Source organism: Anguilla anguilla, chromosome 2 (assembly GCF_013347855.1).
Source record: "Anguilla anguilla isolate fAngAng1 chromosome 2, fAngAng1.pri, whole genome shotgun sequence".
Lineage (NCBI taxonomy): Eukaryota > Metazoa > Chordata > Actinopteri > Anguilliformes > Anguillidae > Anguilla > Anguilla anguilla.
Genome location: NC_049202.1, coordinates 29070050 through 29091647, shown reverse-complemented (window position 1 = coordinate 29091647; position 21598 = coordinate 29070050). Strand labels below are relative to the sequence as shown.

Below are 21598 nucleotides of genomic sequence, written 5' to 3'. Positions count from 1 at the left end.
CCACCTTTGCTGGTATATCAGCGATTATTTTCCACACCAGGCTGCCAGGCAGAGGCAAATAAAATGTATTGTAATGTAGTGTAATGTAAAACACCTACCCTGAATTACTCTCATGCAGACTTGCTTGATGTGCTGATCACTTGGCTGTTTACCCTGGGAAAACATAAATGTTTTGTGAGAATTATACAGCAAAGCCTTCAGTGTTACATCAACCCTGTGATAGTACCACATCGCTTTTGCACAAGTACAAACTCATCATAGTTGAATTAACACTGATATTTTGGTGTGTATATGCCTACAATAATGAAAGATTTCAGTTAAGTAGCAAGTACATATAAATATAAATGTAAATATCATAAAAATATATATCATATCATTTTTGCATCAACAATAATGCATTGTTTTTCCTCTGGGTTGAAATATATATTAGATATAAGATCATGGTTTGACATTGACACAAACTACCTCAACATTTCAGTGAAGGTATTGCATTAATGCAGACATCTATTTAGCTAGCTCCATATACTTATGCCATGTACTCTTTAACTCCATTCCTGGGCAATGCGGCACCTGCCAGTTTGCTATTCTGTGGGACTGCAGTTGGCACGGTCAGTTCTCAAAACCAGAATACAGAGCTGGGAAAAATATTTGCCTCCTGCTTGATTTCCTCTATTATTGCATATTTGTCACACCAAATGGTTTCAGATCTTTAGACAAAATGTAACATTAGACAAATGGAATGTGAGTAAACACAAAACACATTCAAAAAATATTAAATTTATTTAATAAAAAAAAGGTATCAAAGCATCCCCACATCATCATACTGCTGCCACCTTGTTTGACTGTTAGTATGATGATCTTACTGTTAAATGCTGTATTACCTTTATGCTAGACATAATGGGATCTGTGTCATCCAAAAAGTTCCACTTTTGATTAGTCTGTCCATAGAACAATATCCTAAAAGGCTTGGGGATCATCTAGGCACTTTTTCTTTTGTAAATGTGAGATGAGAATTTATATTTCTCTTGGTTAGCAGTGTTTTCCACCTTGCCACTCTCCCAAGAATCCAATTTTTGCCCAGTCTCTTTCTTATTGTGGTGTCATGAACACTGACGTTAGCTGAGGCTTGGGAGCTGACTTTATATGGCCTTTTATATGTTGTTCTTTGGATTGTCTTATGGGATCTTTTATGACTTCCTAGATGAGTTGTCACTGTGCCCTTGGCAAAATTTTGGCAGGCTGGCCACTCCTGGGAAGATATACCACTGTTCCAAGTGTACTCCATTTGGAGATAATGGCTCTCACTGTGGTTCAGTGGAGTCCCAGAGCCTTAGAAATGGTCTTGTAATCCTTTCCAGACTGATATATTTTGACTGAATTTCCTTTGAACATGGCATAGGATGCTTGTAGAACTTTTGTGGTGACTACTTCACTCTGATGGTAAGGGTCAATATGAATAAGGATTAGATTCAACAGGACTGGCTGCAATAAAGCCTGGCTGTGTTCAATCAACTGAAACTAATTATCAATGAAATTTGGTAAATTGGTTGACTGAGTAACTATGGGGCCAATTACTTTTTCACACGGGTGATATGGGTGTTTGATAACTTTTTTCATTAAATAAGTGAACTAATTATTTGAAAAAAAAGTGTTTTGTGTTTACTCAGTTTCCCTTAGTTTAATATTAGATTTTGTCTAAACATCTGAAACCATTCAGTGTGATAAATATGCAATAATAGAGGAAATCAGGAAGGGGGCAAATACTTTTTCACCGACTTGTGGGGTACTCTGTATTCCTTAACCTATTATCTTGATCTTGAAGCTCCTACAGATGTTTTCTTAAAAACGCAAAATAAAAATAAAAAAGTTAATCTCGGCAGACTCAACATAACAGGCTATACATTGCTACTATTCAGTCAATTTGTTATCTGTGCTAGTATATATGCAGCAGCATCCATCTGGAGCATTGGCTTTGTCTGACTATTTATGGACTCAAAAGTTAATTCCTTCATTGCTACCATCATCACACACAGAAGGGCATGTATAAAAAGATAATGATTAAAGGTATTGATTTCTTAACCGTGGCAGTTTGCAATCTTTGTTGATTCATCTCACCAATGCAAGTCATTTTTATTATGTAACATTCGGCTGTCCGAATCATGAATATTTCCCATTTTTGTTTAAAAAACATATTCTATTGTACTATATTTTTTTAGGTGGACATTAATATAAAGAATAATTTATTGTTTTATATGTTGTCTGGTGAAATACTCCTTACTATTTATTTTCCTGTGATTGCGAAGCTTTTATATAAGTGTTCATGTGAGTAACAAGGTCACATGATTACATCACAGCATGCAGTAAGATGCTTTGTAATTGCACCATTTTCCATGTACAGTGTTCATGTATTAAAATGTCACCTACCGATGGTCCCTGGAACCCTGGGAACCCAGGCACACCCCTGTCTCCCTGCATCCCCCGGGGTCCGGGACTGCCAGGAGGTCCCTCAAGCCCAGGCTGTCCGCGGCTTCCCTCTGGTCCCCTGGCTCCAGTTTCTCCAGGACTCCCAGTCTAGAAACAGAGAAAAACATTAGGCTGGCATTCAGTGCATTCTCTTTAACATATTATACATTCAGTCAACATATATTATACTAATACACTGATTTAAGGGCATTTTTATATATTTTTGTTTCATCATGTAGAAATTACAGTACGTTTCATAAACAGTCCTCCCTTCGCTGGGCATCATAATGTTTGGGACAAGTGGCATCACAGGTGTTTCTGTTTAGTCAGGTTTTCAATTGCTTCCTTAGTGCAGGTATATGAGAGCTTTCAGTATCTAGTTTTGATTCTAGCCTTTTCATTGTCTTTGGAGTCATTGTCTTTGGAGTCTCACTCAGTCATTACCCATCTATCGCCGTGGTCCCAAGACTCATCTCTTCACACTATACCTGGACTAACTAACTGTCACCACTCTGCAGGGCACATCCAATCTGGTTTAATTTTTTTATCACTTAAATCCCTCTACTTTGTTCCTATAGCACTTTCAAGTTACACATCTACCTCCTGTGCCACTTTCTTGTTACATGTACCTCCATCCAGCACTTACATTTACTATGTAACAATATCTTGATGTTGTAGCTTGTCATGCCTCCTAGTGACTTAGCATAGGCTAGGTCAGAGTGTAATGTTTACTGAATGAACTGGAGGTAAAGTGTTTATGGTTATGAATAACTGTTACAAAATGAGTATTGTACCTTATCGGACCTGTGTCTTGTAGTTGTTCCAATGACCTTTGGTACACACTTACCATACGTCGCTTTGGGTAAAAGCGTCTGCCAAATAAATGTAATGTAATGAGTCTGTTATTTGTGTTTGTCAACATGATGACCGGAGTTGTGCCAATGAAAGTCAAGGGAAACTGTTTGGAACATCATTAAGAAGAGAGCCCCTGGTGAGCTCAAAAATCACAAAGAGCCTGACAAGGCATTTGGTTGTACTTGAGAGGATAAGATGCTTTGGATCTTGGCCAGTTCTTATTGGCCTCTACACTTTGCTCTTACTATCACTCTGATACAAGTACATCTTGGTCTCATCTGTCCACAAGACCTTTTCCCCAGAACTCTGTCGGCTCTTTTAGAAACTTCTCAGCAAACCTGGCCATCATGGTTTGCATCTTGCAGTGTAGCTTCTGTAGTTCTGTTTGCAAAATCTACTGCATACAATAGTCACTGACACATCCACGCTTGCCTCCTGAAGAGTGTTCTTGATTTGTTGGACAGGTGTTGGGTGGTTTTCTTCATTATGGTGAGAATTCTTCAGCCATCAACTGTAGAGGTCCTCCTTGGCCAACCAGACCATTTGCAATTATGAGCTCACTAGGACTCTCTTTCTTCTTAATGATGTTCCAAACAGTTGAATTTGGAAAGCCGAAGGCTTGGCCTATGTCTCTGACTTTTATGTATATGTATACACATATATACATTTACATATACACCAAGTGGCCACTTTATTCGGTGCACTATCTAAAAAACCAGGACCCCTGAACAATAGAAAAAATAATTTCGTTTGATGAGTCATCTGACTTCTCGACAGGTGTACATTTGTAAAAAGCCAAAGGAAATATTCAGCCCTCAGTGTCTGTTGCAAACTGTGAAACATGGTGGAATGTAATGCTATGGGTCAGATGATTGCTCATGGTTGTATAAAGGCCAAAGGATATAGACCTATTTTACAAGACCACATGCACCTTATGATGCAAACACTCCAGATTGAAAGATGGTAACATCCCCATATACAATACTGAACAAATTCAAGAGTGGCTTCAAGAATACCAGGATGAAAGGAAATCTTCTACAATCACAAGACCTAAAAAAATATATTTCAATGTTTATGGGAAGATCTAGAGTGCACAGTGCAAAAGAGTTTTCCTCATTAATCTCCTTATTCCTCAAAGAACTGGAGGCTTTCCTTCTTGAAGAAGTTCAATATCTTGGTCCAATATGTGCACAAATTCATACACACCCCAAAACCAAGTGGGATTTATCAACAATGTACTGGAGCTAGGGGGGTATTACAGGGAAAGCTTTCCCAGGCACCAGCAGGTACAAGTGGCCCCTAAATATGAGGTGTGCATGTATATGCTTATTTCTTCTGCTGCACAAATCATTTCTAGATCTGTCCCTGTTCATCAACATACTGGATCTGTGCTTTATGCAAGTTTGATTAATCAAAGTACATTAATATTTATGAAAGCCAAATAATATGCATAATCCTTTGATAATTCACTTTTTACAGTAGATTGTAACAATGTTGGGCGGCACGGTGGTGCAGTGGGTATCACTGTAACCTCACAGCTTGAAGGTATTGGGTCTGAATCTGGGCTGGGCCTTTCTGTGTGGAGTCTGCATGTTCCCCCCGTGTCCGCGTGGGTTTCCTCTGGGTACTCCAGTTTCTTCCCACAGTCCATGGACATGCAGGTAGACAAACTGGTGACTCTAAATTGCCCATAGGTATGGAGAGTGTGAGTGAATGGTGAGTGAATGGTGTGTGTGTCCTGTGGTGTATTTGGCCATGGTGTATTCCTGCCTCTCACCCAATGCACTATGGGATGGGCTCCAGCATCCCCCATGACACTACCCAGGATAACGGGGTATAGATAATGGATGGATATAACAATGTTACATAATTGCATTACATGAATTGCAAAAAAAACTTACTGCTCCTTTCACTCCAGGCTCTCCTTGGTCACCCTGTAAAAATATATTTCAAACTCAGCAACTTACACTTGAGATTTAAAATGAATAAGAAAAAAAACACCAGTAGTATAAATAGGTTTTTAGGTTTCCAATGAAGCCAACTCTCTATTAATATAGCGCAGATTAGAGGGCTTAGCCTGCACTATTAGTTAACATCTTTACCAATAGAGGTACTCTGGTACTCAATTATTTAAATGCAATTATTTAAAGACATACTTTGCAGGATTTTTAACGTGAAAATATAAAGAAATAACCATCCTAAGGCATATCTATATCACTGGCATTCTCTGTTAACATACTTTTGCCGAATTTGAGCACCTTTACCTGTATTTGTTATTGTATAATCAGAACAATTCTGTGCATGGTACTCTTTTCTGTGTCGGGAGGGGAGGGTGTGGCTACAGAGCCTGTGATTTGGGATCAGATATCAATGTGTTTTTTGAAATAGCTGGCCAGCTGCTGTAACGGCCCAGACATAGCGAAGCAAAAAATACTAGCCAACAAGGCTCGTTAAAGAACTAGAGTTACTGTAACTCCGGAATTGCTTTTTCTCGATGGCATCAGCAGAAGTTAGCCAAGGGGATGACAAGCAATTCTGCGTTGGCTTGTTTTCTGTCGAACCTGAAAGTAACGTTACCTCTATCTATGCAGCCTGGGTAGCCAGACATCCAGTTTTCAAATTTTTTGTTCATGTCCGGTTCGTGGTCCCGACCAGACAATGTAGCCCAATGTCCAGTCCAAGTAATTGATGGGGGAAATTTACGGGTGTCTGGGCAGGGATGAAGATGGAGGAGGAGACCTTTTTGGTTGTAAACATTGGCTAAAAATCCTGCATAGTATGCCTTTAATGTTCATCTGGTTGTTCCTCACTTGTTCTCCTTTGTCTCCTGGTGTTCCCTCTGCTCCAGCATCTCCCTACACAATAACAGAAAAACATGTGCATTTCACACTTATGAGCAGCTTCATACTCAAAAGTACTGTATAATTAATGTAAGGTTTCCAAAAAGTGATTTTCCCACTACATACAACAGACTTGTATGTGGGACCAATAGTATTGAGGAGAAATTGTTCCATCCAAACTCTGACCAGTACTTAATACTGTATAACAATACTGGACCGGAGTAAAATTTTGTGGGTCATGAGTAGCTGTAATTACGCATTTATTAAATAGGTAAGAAAACAAATATTGCATCCATTGGGGAGTCTAAAAACACCAGCAACAACATCTAACTAAGTCGGCATACTTAAGGGAAGTGTGCCAAGGACCCATAGCCTCCATTTTTGCTTTTCTTATATGTACAATTACTGAGCTTTTAGCAATCACGTGAATTCATTTGATTTTAATTAGAATTTCTTCACACTGAAAAAAGTTGACACTGAAACTCTGTGCAGTGTCCTCAACTTGAAAGTCATCACTAATGAAAATTTAAGGTTTTGGTATATAGTGCCTTCTTTTTTCGTTGCTTAGTATATTTAATCTCCACAAAGATTACAATTTACCATGAATGGGTAAATCAGCCCATTAAAATCCCAAGCATCAAAGGGTAAGAGCAATAATCATAAATCTTCATACACATAATCTGGGCATTTTCAGCCACAGAACGTGCTGTGAACACCTTTTTTTTACTGTAGACAAGTCTGTGCAAGCACAGAGACTGAACATATCAGAGAAATCAAACAGACTGTGATAAACAGTGGTTTTAAAATTTTGTGGTGCAGGAGGGAACTAGGGATACGCTGACTGTATAATGACAATGCCATACAAATCAGATAATCAGATCTGTCAGTCTATAATTTACTAGCCTAAAACATTTTACTTCTTTCTGAAGGAATTATTCAATTAAACAATGTAACCTCTTTCTGAAGGAAGCATTTGCCATATCGCACATAGCAGAAAATGTAGCAATAGTTGATCTGACTGACTGAAATCCTGGCAAGTGCATATTGGAAATGTATTCCTCATGACATACAGAGCTTTTTCTGACATAGAGCAACAACAACACAGCAAATCACCCTCCAATAGACATTAAACGTCTGAATAACAATAAGTTAATAGCTTGTCAGAGAGTTCCATTATGGTTGGAACAAAAACAAGAATACAGAGCAGAGTCCCCAGGGCCGACCCAGCTATTACAACACACCTATTTAAAATACAAGTACATAAAGATATAACACATGTATATTTTGTCTGCTATTAACTGGTACCTTACTCTGGGGCATATCCAAGAAAGGAATGTATGTTACATTATATCTAAGTATATGCACCTTATTATAAACAAGGACATTTATTATCATAGATGGATATGTTCCATAGCATTAGAGCCACTCTCTGGCCAACTAGAACACCTGCATGCAGCTCAACCAAGCAAGCTCTACACCCCTGAAGGCAATGAGTCCAACAACAAAACCAGCTTGGGCTCTGAACTTTGGTATTATGGTATTTGGAATTATGGTATGGAGTATGTAAGGCAGATATGTTATTGGGATTACTTACTTGTTCACCTTTTGGGCCTGTTTGACCAACCACACCCTGTGAAAGACATTAAGCATGCACTGAATTACTATAACAAACATGAATTACTAAAACAGTCTAATTAAGAATGAATAATAATTTAACTTATTTGTATTTCCAATAAATATTACATGCATTCAATGGCAAGACAATTGCAAGCTACATCAGGTAAGTCTGAAAAGGGTTTTTTAGATGGCCATAAACAAACAGGCAATGTATATTTCACTGAGTTGGAACACTTATGTAATAGTTTAATAGGGTTTCATGTTCAAAAGTCTGCATTCATGGGTTAATAATGTTGTGTCACCAATTCAGCACTAGAGGGAGCCATTGAACAGGACCTTTTATTTAGGAATCCCTAATCTCTTTTCCTCCCTCTCTCACTTTGATCCTCTCACATGTACAGCATCCACAGCTGGACTTCAGTAAACCTAACAGAAAATGCCTCAGGTTCCCTGAAATTTGAACTGATATGTGACCATGTTGTTATGTTACTAAAACCTTTTTTTAAATCCTTTTTTAACGTATTCCCTTATTTAAATTCCTGGCAGTGGAAAAAAAAGCCTGTTTCACAACTGCAACATCCATGGTCAATTCAGGAAGATGCACCCAGCTAAAACTTGTCTCTGTAGTCCACTAGTTCAAATGTGCAGCAGTTGTGAGAGAGGACATCATACATGGGTGGTGCCAGCAGATTGCATAAACTTCAGGCTGTTAGACAGGAATTTGAAACAGCCTGCCACCAGAAGGCCAATGTCACTGCAAAACCTGTTTCCCTCTACAAAAACAGTTGCCTTCCGCTTCTGGTCGACCCCTTTATTGCAGGGGTCCTCAATCTCATCCAAAAAGGGCCGGTGTGGGTGCAGGCTTTTGTTCCAACCAAGCAGTGATGATCCTACAACACATCTGATCCTACTAATCAAGGTCCTTAGCAAGGATGCTAGTGGTTGATTCTTAGAGCCAGGTGTGTTATTGCTTGGTTGGAATGAAAGCCTGCACCCACACTGGCCCTTTTTGGATAATATTGAGGTCCCTGCCTTATTGGATAAAGCGCTACCATATGATTTAAATTTCAGTACATTGTTTTGTGTATGCGTACGTACAAGTTACTGGTATGATCATTAACTAAGCCGGTACGTAGCTGTATTAGCTATGAATCTATTTAACAAGGCTCTATTGCTGTAGCTAGCTGTTAACTTGCGAGTGATAAGGCCACATTGAATTTGGCTCAATTCATATCCTAGGAATGTCGTACTTTCGTTATGTTCATGGTTTGAATGCACTATGAAGATTCAGTTGCCGTTATATTTGTAAGATTGGCAGTATGCTAGTTATAATTGCGGTTTCCGATCAACCCCAGCATATTGTTGCACTGCCAGCTTCATTTTTGCACAAGGCCTACCATACTGGCCTTTTTACAGTTCACTCACATTAGCTAACTACTTAGTTGACAGTGCTTTGCTTTAGCTAACTACTTAGCTTACAGTGCTTTAGCCAGCAGGCAAATAACGGTAAGACAGTCCAAACAGATCCTACACGCATGCTTAGCATTGTTTCCAATAAGATGTTGATTCATACACATGACTCCAGTTCTGGAACTGACCGGAAGCAGAAGGTAACCGTTTTTGCAGAGGGCAACATGTGCAGTGACAAGGGGTCAAGGCACCCAGCAGGGTCTAAGGGGGTGAAAGGGGGGGGTAAAGCTCTGGGGGGGGGTAAAGCTCTGGCATTTGCATCATATTTACAGGTGGCTTACCTGGTAACCTTTCCCTGAATTTCAGGTATACACAGTATATATATATATATATATATATATATATATATATATATATATATATATATATATTACATTACATTACATTACATTACAAGCATTTAGCAGACACTCTTATCCAGAGTGACTTACACAACTTTTTTACATAGCATTTACGTTGCATCCATTTATACAGCTGGATATATACTGAAGCAATGCAGGTTAAGTACCTTGCTCAAGGGTACAACGGCAATCGAACCTACGACCTTCAGGTTATAAGACCAGCTCCTTGCCCATTGCAAATATCTTTGTTTTAAAAATGAAAGCATGCAGTTTTATTTCACTGTGACTTTTCACAGTTTTCACTATTCCAAATAATACAAATACACTATTGACTAGTATGTAAAACATATTAGAGCTTAGTAAAATATGAAAAAAAATTATTTTGAAAGTGAGAGTAATTTTATTTTCCAAACGTTTTACAAAATATACTAGAGAATCATGACTAGTATGTTTTTTAAAATGAGATCTGTTCATATTTTTTAAAAGTTAAATTAAGAGTTAAATTGACTAGCTAGCATTTTTTTTTTTAAATCAGTGTAGTATATGACTAGCATACAATATAAAACCTAATGGTGTAAATTGACTAACTACAACAATTGCACGTAAAGAATAGTGACTAGCATGTAAAACAAGACAATTTGTAATTCTTACTGGTTTGAAAAAGCACAAAAAATTTCTAAATAAAGTTAACAAAACAATTAATTGCTGTAATGTTCGAGAAAGGGAGTGGGAGAGGGAAAGAGGAGAGAGAGAGAGAGTGAGGAGGACAGCATGTTCGCCACAATCTCAAATTCAAAACAATAATGTGATGCACCTATGACAAATCACTTCAAAAAGAAGAATTATATGAGTAGAATTAGTTAAATACATTGCATTTGTATATCATTTGTATATCATTTGTACATGCCATTTGCATGCCATTAGATTGACTGATAATGCAGGGGATGTTTTTATTTCTGTTTTATAGCATAAATTGTAAATTTTTTGCTCTGCACTAAATTTCACTAATGTTTGGTTGTGCCAAAGCTGAACAATCCCAATTCGCGACCTGGCGGGCAGAAACCCTGTCTTTCCATCACAAACTTGCTATATTCTTGAATATTTAAACAATATTCATTAAATGTTCAAGGGCCCACCATCTTACCCTGTCTCCCTTCATTCCTGGCAGTCCTGGTGGGCCAGGATGCCCAGACAACCCAAGGTCCCCTTTAGCCCCCTGGAAAAAAGATATAAAAAATTATATAGATACCAAGTGAACACACTGCATTGACTGTGGCATGTGGGACTGCAGCCTCGCCCTCTGAGTTGGCGACATCTGCAGAACATTTACCAGCTCAGCTGCAAAAGTATTAGGAGTCTCTATATGACTCTTTTCACTGTGATTTCTGCTTGTAATTTGACATATTTTGGGGGGAACAGATGTCTCTTTCAGTCTGGGGGCTCCAGCTTGCCTTACTGGATAAATAAGTCTTGACCAGGTTAACAAGAGCCCATTCATGCCATTTCCCCTGGTGGATTCCAATATTTCTGCAGACAAGCCACCTGAAAGCCTCCCTCTCTTCCTGCAGGGCATGTGTATGAATACCCAAAAAACTAGCCAGAGTAAAATGCCATTTGATTTTGTGATACATTTTTGATTTTGTTATTGTCATTGACTTTCAACGGCTGATTAAAGGACAATAAAATGAAGATGGAAACTACCGAAGAAGTTGTTTTCCCGTCTGGATATTTGCTCTACTCCTGATCATGGATTGTACAGAAGCAAGCCTTAACTTCTGTTTCACCAGTTCAGAAACAATTCTATGCTTGAAGTTAAGGTTGAAGTTATGTTCTAGCTAAGTGACAACTTTCCAATAACACTACAGAAATATTACACCTTGTCTGATTTCACATAGAAGGTTTAGCAAGCATTTTTAAAATCTTTTAAGGGGGTTGTGATGAATAATATTTTTTATATACTGTAGGCTCTTTGTTGTAAACATCACAATCATACATGCTTCAGGATTTTTTAAAATTTGACCATGTCAAATATTAAAACTTCTCCATTCTCCACTTTCGTTGTCCCTACACGGGACATAAACTCTTAACTTAGCAGAAGACTTGCTGGAGATACAGAAATCCAACTGCACGCTGCAATCAAGATCATAAACTTAATACAAAGCCAACCGCATGTTAGTACAGAAACCAATCTTCAAATGAGGCTGAATTGCTAGAAACTGTAGGAATGCAGCAATCAACCCATTTAATTCCAAAATAAGATATCAGCAACAATTAAGTTAGACCTCCAGAGTATATTCCTGTGAAAATAAAATCCCTGACTGGTACTGCACGTGCAATGAAGAAACACCAGAAGATTATAATCAGTAAAAACCACCACCGGGTGGATAGTGATTGCCCATAGGTATGAGTGTGTGAGTGAATGGTGCGTGTGCCCTGCAATAGACTGGCTACCTGTCCAGGGTGTAATCCTGCCTCTTGCCAAATGCATGCTGGGATAGGCTCCAGCACCCGACGCAACCCTGACCAGGATAAACAGGTATAGATGGAAGGATGAAAAATTCTGAATGACCTCCATTTCAAAATTATTTGTATTTCTGAGGTACTGCTGTGAACCTATGAACAGAAATGGGTGAATAAGGCCATTCCAGACCCCTTACACCCTGCAAAGGGATTCTATGACAAAATGAGAATCCAAATGAAATGAGCACATAAAGGTAAACAAAAGCGTGAATTATTTAAACCAAAATCCAAGACAGGGCATTGTCTTATTTCTGCACTTTTCAAACAAGCCACACTCATACATTGGGGTGACAGGTATATCATCCCGCCAAGGCAGAATGCCCCATACCTATACAGCACAGAGAGTTTGGCACTTTTCAGGTTTTCCCATGGACATAACCAGAATGACCACAGACTCTCACCCCTTAAAAACATTCATTTCTGTACCTTCAAACCTCATGTAAACAGACAGAATCATGAACAACTTCACACATCCACACAATAAAGCCCCAAACTTAAGGGATTTCGCGTTTTTTCATCATCACAAATGTTCCAGTACCACAATCAATAATACTCCCCGTTGGACATGTAGCTACATCAACCAATAACAACATCGGATGCACATACAAAATGGACATATAAGGAGGTGTGCATGCTTTAAAAAAACTTTGCGGTTGCAATCTTTGGTTTGTGTGGAAGAGCTTGCTTGCTAACTAATAACAAACAAATTTGAACCATTGCTTTTACAGCTGTATAGTCTTTGTGAGAAACATATTTCTATTTCTTAAATCCATTATCTATCATTTCACATGCAAACACCTCATAATATCATTTGATGACTAGGGATGGGGATGGGCATTCACACTTTTACAATACCCCTGCTAAAACAACACCTTTCAAACCTGAACCAATAATCTTACTTCTTTAAATGAATGACCAAATAACGGCATTAAAGAGCATCGTTATTCAAAGAAAGAGCAACATTAAACTTTTTTAAAGACACATATTCTCTTCAGATGGTAAGAAAAAACACAGGGCTGAAATACTTGAAATAATAGGAAACACTGGGTAGCACTGCTCTGGAATACAGCTTGTTAAATTTGTATGAGCTAATACTATACTTGGCCTAATTGTGATATCTATATTTTTAATGGCAGGCTTAGATTTATCAGGTTTGAATTAATGACTTATAGAGATTGCTTTATAAGTGTGAGTAACTTGCCATTTTTGTATGTTGAAAACATGCTTTTCTTCAGATAAGCCAACCACCAGAAAATAAACTGTGTTCGCACACATCTGCATCCAATCACCTCCAGTAGCACACACCTGCAGCCAGTTAAGCAGCTAATTAAACCAATGTAAACTGTAGCAATGCAAAATTGAGGAATGCTGCATCATCCCTTGCCAAAAATATATTCTACACACTAAGTCTAAAATAAAAACCACCTTAGCTTTAAGGTGGATAATGCATTTTACAAATTGTAGGATGGCAGTATACCACTTCAATGAGGTATACTAGGGAGTGAGGTAGTGCATAGAAATTATAGTTAGCCCATTTATACTGTATTGAACCCTTGATAAAAGATGTTTGAACACATACTCTGGGGCCTGGTTTTCCAGGAGGACCACTGGGACCCTGCTCTCCTCTTTCACCCTGGAAGAAAGAAACATTAACAAAAAACAATAAATGGTAGTTCAGCCATAAGCAACTTTCGATCACTCAACAAAGGTTGGCAGTATAGTTACAGTTACAGAATAGTATCAATTATAATATAGTATAGTTATTGTTACAACTTGCACTAATTATTTTATTTTAATAAAATGATGGAAGATGGAAGATTTTACTAAATGTACTAAAGCCATTTAAAAAACGTTCATTTTCAGTTTTTGCTTTTTCAGTAATAATATAATGCAATATAATAATTAGGGTATACATCTGAAGATTTTTTCACTTGTAGTTATTACTAATAACAGAGAATGCTGTAATTGAACATTTTTCTGAACACTTGTAACCTTGTAAGACTAATTTACTGCGTGAATTTTTATTTTTAACTGATGTTACCCTTCAGAGAGAAACATATACAGTATGTATTTAAATGCACATTACATAATAAATACAGTTTCTCACAATTTAGGATAAGACAGACCATTTGGCTTTTCTCAAACATTATTCAAATACAAAATTACCTGTGTAGATGATTATTTAGAGGAAATGCATTTGTGGCTTATTTTAAAGCAAAGATAAGTACAGCAAAAATGGCAAAAAAATAAATAAAAATAAATAAATAAATATAAACGCAAGAAAAGGGTAAAACTGAATTAAATAAATTTAGCTTAACTATGGTTTAAAAAGACTTTTCTCAGAATTTCACACAACAGACCCTGACGAAGGCACTACTGTATGTGCTGAAACGCTGGTAAATATTTGGTAAATAAATGATATAGTGGAGCATAAGGAGTGTGCACCTCTCTTTTTATTTTTAAGGAAATTTAGTTTGAAATTTGTCCTGGAGAATTGAGAGACCTGTCACACAGTTGGCTTATTTCTGAAGAGGTTTTTGGATACTCACAAAAAGAGTTATTGTTTAACTGACCTTGGAATAATTTAGAAAAATTTAATTATATAAGGGAACATGTACATGTACATAACTTGCAGTGTAAATTGTGACCTGACAAGGGTATTTTAGTGCTTTCCCTGTCTGTGTGAAATTATCTTATTTACTATTGCTACAGCTAATTACACAATCAGGGACTGCCTACTAATCACATTTTGTGTATAAAGTAGAGCTTAACCAGCACAGTTTTAAAAAAAACCTCCTGTTTATTCCATTGAATATCTTCACTGGATGTGGGGGAATTGATGTATCTATCTGCTGGTGCGCTATAAGAGTGTATCCAGCTCTACGCACAGCGCACAACAAAATGCAGACAGTGACATTTCAGCTGCGGCAGCAATTGTCCATCGAAATGATCCGGGTGTGAGATAGTGAAATGCTGCAAGAAGCTTGATTATTGCTGGTGTTCTGACATTTTATCCTACCCAATGGGTAATGCGCACCCACACATCACAATTACATCATTTAATTGCCAATGTTCATACAGAAATTGGCCACTTTATCAGGTACTACACATACCATATAGGTGTGCCTATGCTGCCATACCACAAATAAGTACTGTAAGGTTAGTTCATGATGCATCATGCACTTGTTTTAATTCCACCATTGCATGCAGAAGTTAGGCGATGACGGCACGTAATATAAGCAACTGTATTGGCCATGGAGGACCTGTTTCAGGAAATAGGTGAACACAATCTTGTTTTTGGCACTTGAGGGGGCAATTTGTTTGAATTTATATTTCTGATCGTTTCAGGGGCAATGTGTCACAAGTAATTTTTTTTTTCTTTAAAACATCAATGATAGTCTTGCAGTTAAGAGAGTTGTGATCAGAGGAAAGGAATTGGCTATCTTTGGCAACAAACTCTAAGCTTAGAAGCCTTTTTTATAAGGTACAGGTAAGGTACAGGTAAGGCCTACCGACTTTTTGGCAACTAAAATAACAGTTTACTTGCGATAGTATTTTCCAATATGGTAGCAAAGACCAATAGATGTGACTATAAATTTGCACTACCGATAGGACATTTTGACAAGGTAAGACAAATCTACAGAACACTGGAATGGAACGGGAATGTTGTGTGGGAGTCTTTTCTTCCAGAAGAGTAATTATTTCTATGGCTGGGCATTTGTCACTGAAGTGATTTTTGTTGTGACTTTCCCTGTTTTTAGTAATTTCCATGATTTTTCATTTGGAATGGTAACCGTCAGGCTTAATACAGCCTACAGTCAGTTGCTGCAATCAAATGTTTTCATGCCCCTTCTGCAGTTACGGTAATGTTGTCATTGACAACACATGCTCCATCAAAGACTAACCTCACAATGTAGACTACAACATGTACCAAAACTGATTTAAAAGACATAAAAAAGCATGATAACCCAGGTTTTTATTATTTTAGTAATGCAATTTGGGCATGCTCTGTTTCTGACAATGTTCTCTTAAAGGCAAAAAGTATGCTCTTTTCGTGATGGAGCTAAGCAAGTAAATACACCAGCCGATCAATGCATTTACTATGTAGCTAGCTAGTTAATTTGTTTTAGTTTTTGCAGTGCAAATGTGTTGTCTTCTAGCTGAAGAGGTAATGTTAGTTTGTATGTAGCCAGTGAAAGTAGGTCCAAAAAAGAAATTATTGCTGCTTAGTAACGGAATTCAGCAGAAATACACAGTGCACAAAACATTACATTACTTACAAAAATTACTTTTAAAGTCGTTGAGTTGTCCATCTTTGGTGAATTATTTTAACATATATAGTATACCATTTCAAAAAAGCGATATGGCACATTAACCCATGGTATATCATAAATATTGACATATTCGGCTAGTCGGTTTGCTGGTACTCCGCTTTACGCTGTACCTAACAGCACCACCTAGCATCCTAATATTCTGTCATGGTTTCAGGGTGCAGTGGCTGGGTGTGGCCACCAGGGAAGCGCCCTGAGTCCCGATTGGGCTCACCTTCCCACCGCCTATTTAACCTGTGGTGTGACAGAGTGCTTGTCACTCAGCTGTATTCTCATTTAACCCTAAGTCTAAGGGAACTTCCGGGACCTTTATTATTTAAGTACCAGTGTTTGGGTTCTCGGTTTAGCGTTTGTAGGAGATTGGCTTCTCTACTATTATTTCCTTGTCTTTTTTTTTCCTTCCTTCTGTTTAGTCCTTCGGGATTTAGGGGCTACTTGTAGTAGCTTGGTGGTACCCTTGTCAGTGTGCTTTTGAACCTCCGAACACTACCCATTCCCCTTTACATATTCATGATATACCAAGGATTCTTGAGCCATATTGCTTTATTTGACCACTGTTCACTGTATACCCAGGTAAATACTCACTGGCCCACCTCTTTGTCCAACAGGTCCTACTTCTCCTTGTTCCCCTCGCTCTCCCTGAAAAGGAAACGATGAGTGTTTTAGTACATAACAGCCCCAACAACACATACAAGTGGAAACTTTTTAAATGAAAATTAACAGCTTTACTTCAACTTACTGTTTTACCAGAGGATCCCATCCGTCCAGCAAGGCCAGGGTCACCAGTGTTGCCCTTTGGTAGACACAGTCAATGCTGTAAATTTTGAATTCACTGGACAACATACATAAGGCTGTATTCACAACAGTCATCATGCACAGATGTGGCATATGTCCATAATAATTTAATGCATAATGTGTTTTATGTGTGAGTGGAAGGGCATGCTCTGTGCCTCAGCCTGTCTTATATAATGGATCAATGATTATATTGTTTCCAGAATGAAGTAGGATTATCCATTGAAAATTCATTCAGCAGTCATGTCATTGCAGTATGTATATATTTATAAAATGTTAGAAATGACATACCTTCTCACCACTGACACCTTTTGGGCCAGGTGCACCTGGTAAACCCTAATGGAGACAAATTTCATGCAATATGTTAATTGATTTTATTCTAAATTATCTATCAGTAATCACCAGCTGCATTATTAAAATAGTCATGACACTGCTGAATTTCTAATGAGTAAGAGGTGCTTCTGCCTGTTGGCATATAAATAAATATTCTGTGCATATTCATATTATGACATTATGTCAGAGCAAATCCTTGATAAAACGGTGCCCTGATTAAAACTGAAGGAAGAAGTAATCCTCAACAGACTGATTAAGTAAAACCGCCAATGAGACATGGTAGCAGCTAATATACTATGCACTGATTGACAGGATAAGAAATGACACGACAAAAAAACGAATGATTTTTCAATATGAGCCCTTTCAATTGTTTTTCTACTAAGTAAATCCTCCTTCAGGTTTTAACCCAAGGAAAGCACTTTGTAGTCATATTTTATATTTTTAAAAACTCCTTACCCTTTGAGGCATCAAGTCTTCATTTGGGAGATCGTAAGGCAAGCCATGACTTGTTTAGCAATATACAGAAAATGGCTCGCAACTAGGAAAACATCAATGCTATACTAAAAATGAGCAGAAAAGATAATAGCTTTCGATTCTAAGTAGGTATAATCCTACAAGGTATTGTTGGTATTCAGAATTCATGTAATGGTTTTTTTTTCAGCTCAACCTGATGTCAAATTGAGAACATCTAGTAATGTCATGGTATAGATCGTCTAAAGATAAAAATGTAAAAGATTTTTAAAAACTAAGGGGCATAATTTTGACCATTTTCAAATGCGTTTACACTCTTAATTCCAAGCAGACACACTAGACTCGCTTCTAGACCAGCAGCACTTTCAGATTAATTTATATGGTAAATGGACTGCATTTATATAGCGCTTTTATCCAAAGCGCTTTACAATTGATGCCTCTCATTCGCCAGAGCAGTTAGTAGTTAGGGGTTAGGTGTCTTGCTCAAGGACACTTCGACATGCCCAGGGCGGGGTTTGAACCGGCAACCCTCCGACTGCCAGACAATCGGTCTTACCTCCTGAGCTATGTCGCCCTATTATATGTAGACTTGGTTAAAAACTCGTAATATGTTATTGCTATAAAAGTTTCATTGGCTAAATAAGTGGCCCCGTACAGACTTTCAATATGATTCCAACTTGAAAATTTATTTCCCAGTGTAGTCAAGCCTGGACTTACTGGATAAGCTTACACAATGACTACTTTGTGATAAAAATGAAACAGAATGGCATCTTGGTAGTTCTGGGGTAAACTCAAATTAATCAGACTTGTGAGGTGACAGTTCATGCTATAACATAGGCTAAGTAAATGTTTTCCAGCTTTCATTTTAAATAAACTGTGAATTAACATATTACCACATAAAGAATGGTACAAAAGTCCATTCTTCCCTCAAATGAAAGTGTATACTTACAGGAAGTCCCTGAACCCCCATCTCCCCTGGAGCTCCTGGTTTCCCAGTAATGCCCTGTTGTAGAGTTTCAATACATTTACTTGGAGGGAATGTAACAGTTCATATTTTATACACTTCCTGGACAGGATTACCACTGTAAGCCAAATTTCATAAAGATTGTACCTTAGACCCTGGCATTCCAGGAATTCCTTCGCGGCCATCCACTCCTGGTAGCCCCTAGAAAGAGAGAAGCTATGTAGTGGCATACATGCACTTGAACTCACTACAGATAATTTTACTTGTATTGGTGTCCAGTTGAGGGCCCAAGCACTGGTTCTGAAAGCCCCACTGTGGCCCAGGAAACCATGATTCCCCATCCTGTTTTGGATCCTGTTTCAGACTCAGTCATGTGAAAAACCTTCCAGAATCTTCCAGAACTACTAAGGCTTTGGGATGACCTTTGAGTCATGGCTTTTGAAACAACATATCCAACTATTGAATGATGCCGAAAACATGAATTGGGCTTCACAAAATGTTTGCATTGCTTACACCCTCTCCCTTCGGTCCAGGGAGACCTGTGAGTCCTCTTGGCCCTTGAGGTCCCTGTAAAATGGCACATGAAAAGCAATTGACACTCTCCATTTGCTGAACTAAGGGCAAAGAACATACCAAACATTTCACTGCTTAAGCTTGAAATAGTTGAGCTTACAGATACCAAAGCTTTTTTTTAAACACTGGCCATTTTTTGGCTATATTTCTTTTTCAATTAACAAAGTGATTTACCCACAATTGTCACAGCCATGTGATATCTTGTCAACAAAATTCAAACTACTGCCTCAGCTTTTGTTGTGTGGTTATTGGATGTCAATGTTCAGAACCTATGCTGTTCCTACATTATTTACATTGTTAAAATACTTACTTGGTTCCCCTTTGGACCAGTCTCACCCACCACTCCTCTTTGGCCTTGATCCCCCTAAAATACATTTTTTTAGAAACAGCAAATTTGAAGTTTTTAATTGAAAACATCAAAATAATTGTCAAATGTCGCTAAATGTTTGTTTGCATTATGCCACAGCTACATACTGGCACACGCAACAAGGAAATCATGTATGGATCTAGGAAGGCTAAAGTATTGTATTTCTTTAATACATCCACATAAGTCTGTGCTCAGGTGAGGTCTGCACAAATTGTAAAATCAGTTTTCATGTCAATTCTCTATAATAAAGAATGTAGTCTGTTTGTGAAATTATTAGCATGTAGCATAATGCCAAGATAAGCCCAGTACATAGGTATAGCTATGATTAAACTATTGACTATCAGGTTATGTAACCCACAAAAAATTTGGACACCTGTTAGCTAATTGGGGAACAGGAACAAGTACTGTACAAACATATAAATTCCATAGTTTTAAAGAAGCTATGAAGAAACACAAAGCACAGGGAATGAGTTATCTATTTTCATATCAGGAATAAGTTAGCTAGCTCACAAATGCTAGTGTTTTCAATGAAGAATAAGTTGTAATTACATTGCAGAAATGTTTTTTTATAGAATCCATAATTGTGGAATGTAATTTTCATTGATAATAGATTATGGTAACACTCATACGGACATGTCAAAATTAAGCAAGGTTTTCAGTATATTTGTAAAAATCTGTAAATTTAGTTAAAAACAGCTACAAATAGGATTATAGACACTTACGAGTGCACCTTCAACACCTTGAGTACCTAGGTTTCCAATGTTGCCTCGAGGCCCCTGCCAGAGAAAGAGTAATGATGCAGTAAACATGACCCTGTTGTTTACCCTAGCGAAAGACATTTTTATCAATGAACCAATGTTTGTTCAGCAAAAACCTAAAGAGCCAGCTAGAACGCACCATCATTGGATACTAACCATCATTGGCCCAACAAAATCCAAAATTTTCCCTATTTGTGCTGTTTGCTCTTTGGCAAAGAATATATCCATAGTTGTTGAACAATTCAAATGTTTCAATATCTGAGCATATACTGTAGGCTGCTGACTGATATTATATATGACATTATATATCCAGCTGTATGAATGCTGGCATTTGGCATACTATAGGGTTAATATGACATGGCTACAATCACAGTTATTGTAAAATCGTTGTGTTTTAGGAAATTGTGGGACTAGATGGCAATGGTCGCCAGTCAGCATGAGATTCGCAGGCACAGGTAGCAAGCTTTGCTGGAATGGAATACTAGCAACATGCTAACTGGGCTGAGAGCGACTTACATTCAGCCAAGTGTGGAGAACTGGGACAGCCCCTGGCTTATCTCTCAAGCTTCTAGGTAGATACCACTAAATGGCGATATGCTACCTAGTACATTATTATCACTCTAATCGTAGCACTTTTACATTCAGACAAAACAGCAATCAAACATTGCAAGCTATCATGGCACTGACAGTGCACAGAAGTAGGGATTGCTCTGAATACATCATTGACAGTGTACTTCACCTTTTAATCTGGATACCTCATTGTTTGATTGTCAGAAGCTTTGAACCTTGCCTTTTTAATCTGAAAAGATCTATCTAATCATACCTGAGTTTGTTCATTTTTATTTGTGAAATATAAAATGTTATTCATCTGAGCAAATTAAAATACTTCATATGTACTGTATA

At 37.8% G+C, this 21598-nt stretch overlaps 1 protein-coding gene across 2 annotated transcripts in view; it reads right to left on the bottom strand.

Moving 5' to 3' along the window:
* col9a1a (collagen, type IX, alpha 1a) overlaps positions 1 to 21598 on the bottom strand; it is an 82904-nt gene that overhangs the window by 14582 nt on the left and 46724 nt on the right. For both annotated transcript variants that reach the window (XM_035403049.1, XM_035403050.1), the window contains exons 16-30: positions 20660 to 20713; positions 19881 to 19934; positions 19511 to 19564; positions 19145 to 19198; positions 18983 to 19036; positions 17521 to 17565; positions 17177 to 17230; positions 17023 to 17076; positions 13686 to 13739; positions 10731 to 10802; positions 7753 to 7788; positions 6129 to 6173; positions 5220 to 5252; positions 2425 to 2571; positions 99 to 153 (exon numbers count right to left, since the gene is read on the bottom strand). In XM_035403049.1, the coding sequence (XP_035258940.1) occupies positions 99 to 153; positions 2425 to 2571; positions 5220 to 5252; positions 6129 to 6173; positions 7753 to 7788; positions 10731 to 10802; positions 13686 to 13739; positions 17023 to 17076; positions 17177 to 17230; positions 17521 to 17565; positions 18983 to 19036; positions 19145 to 19198; positions 19511 to 19564; positions 19881 to 19934; positions 20660 to 20713 (865 nt within the window). The remainder of the gene's footprint in view (positions 1 to 98; positions 154 to 2424; positions 2572 to 5219; positions 5253 to 6128; positions 6174 to 7752; positions 7789 to 10730; positions 10803 to 13685; positions 13740 to 17022; positions 17077 to 17176; positions 17231 to 17520; positions 17566 to 18982; positions 19037 to 19144; positions 19199 to 19510; positions 19565 to 19880; positions 19935 to 20659; positions 20714 to 21598) is intronic.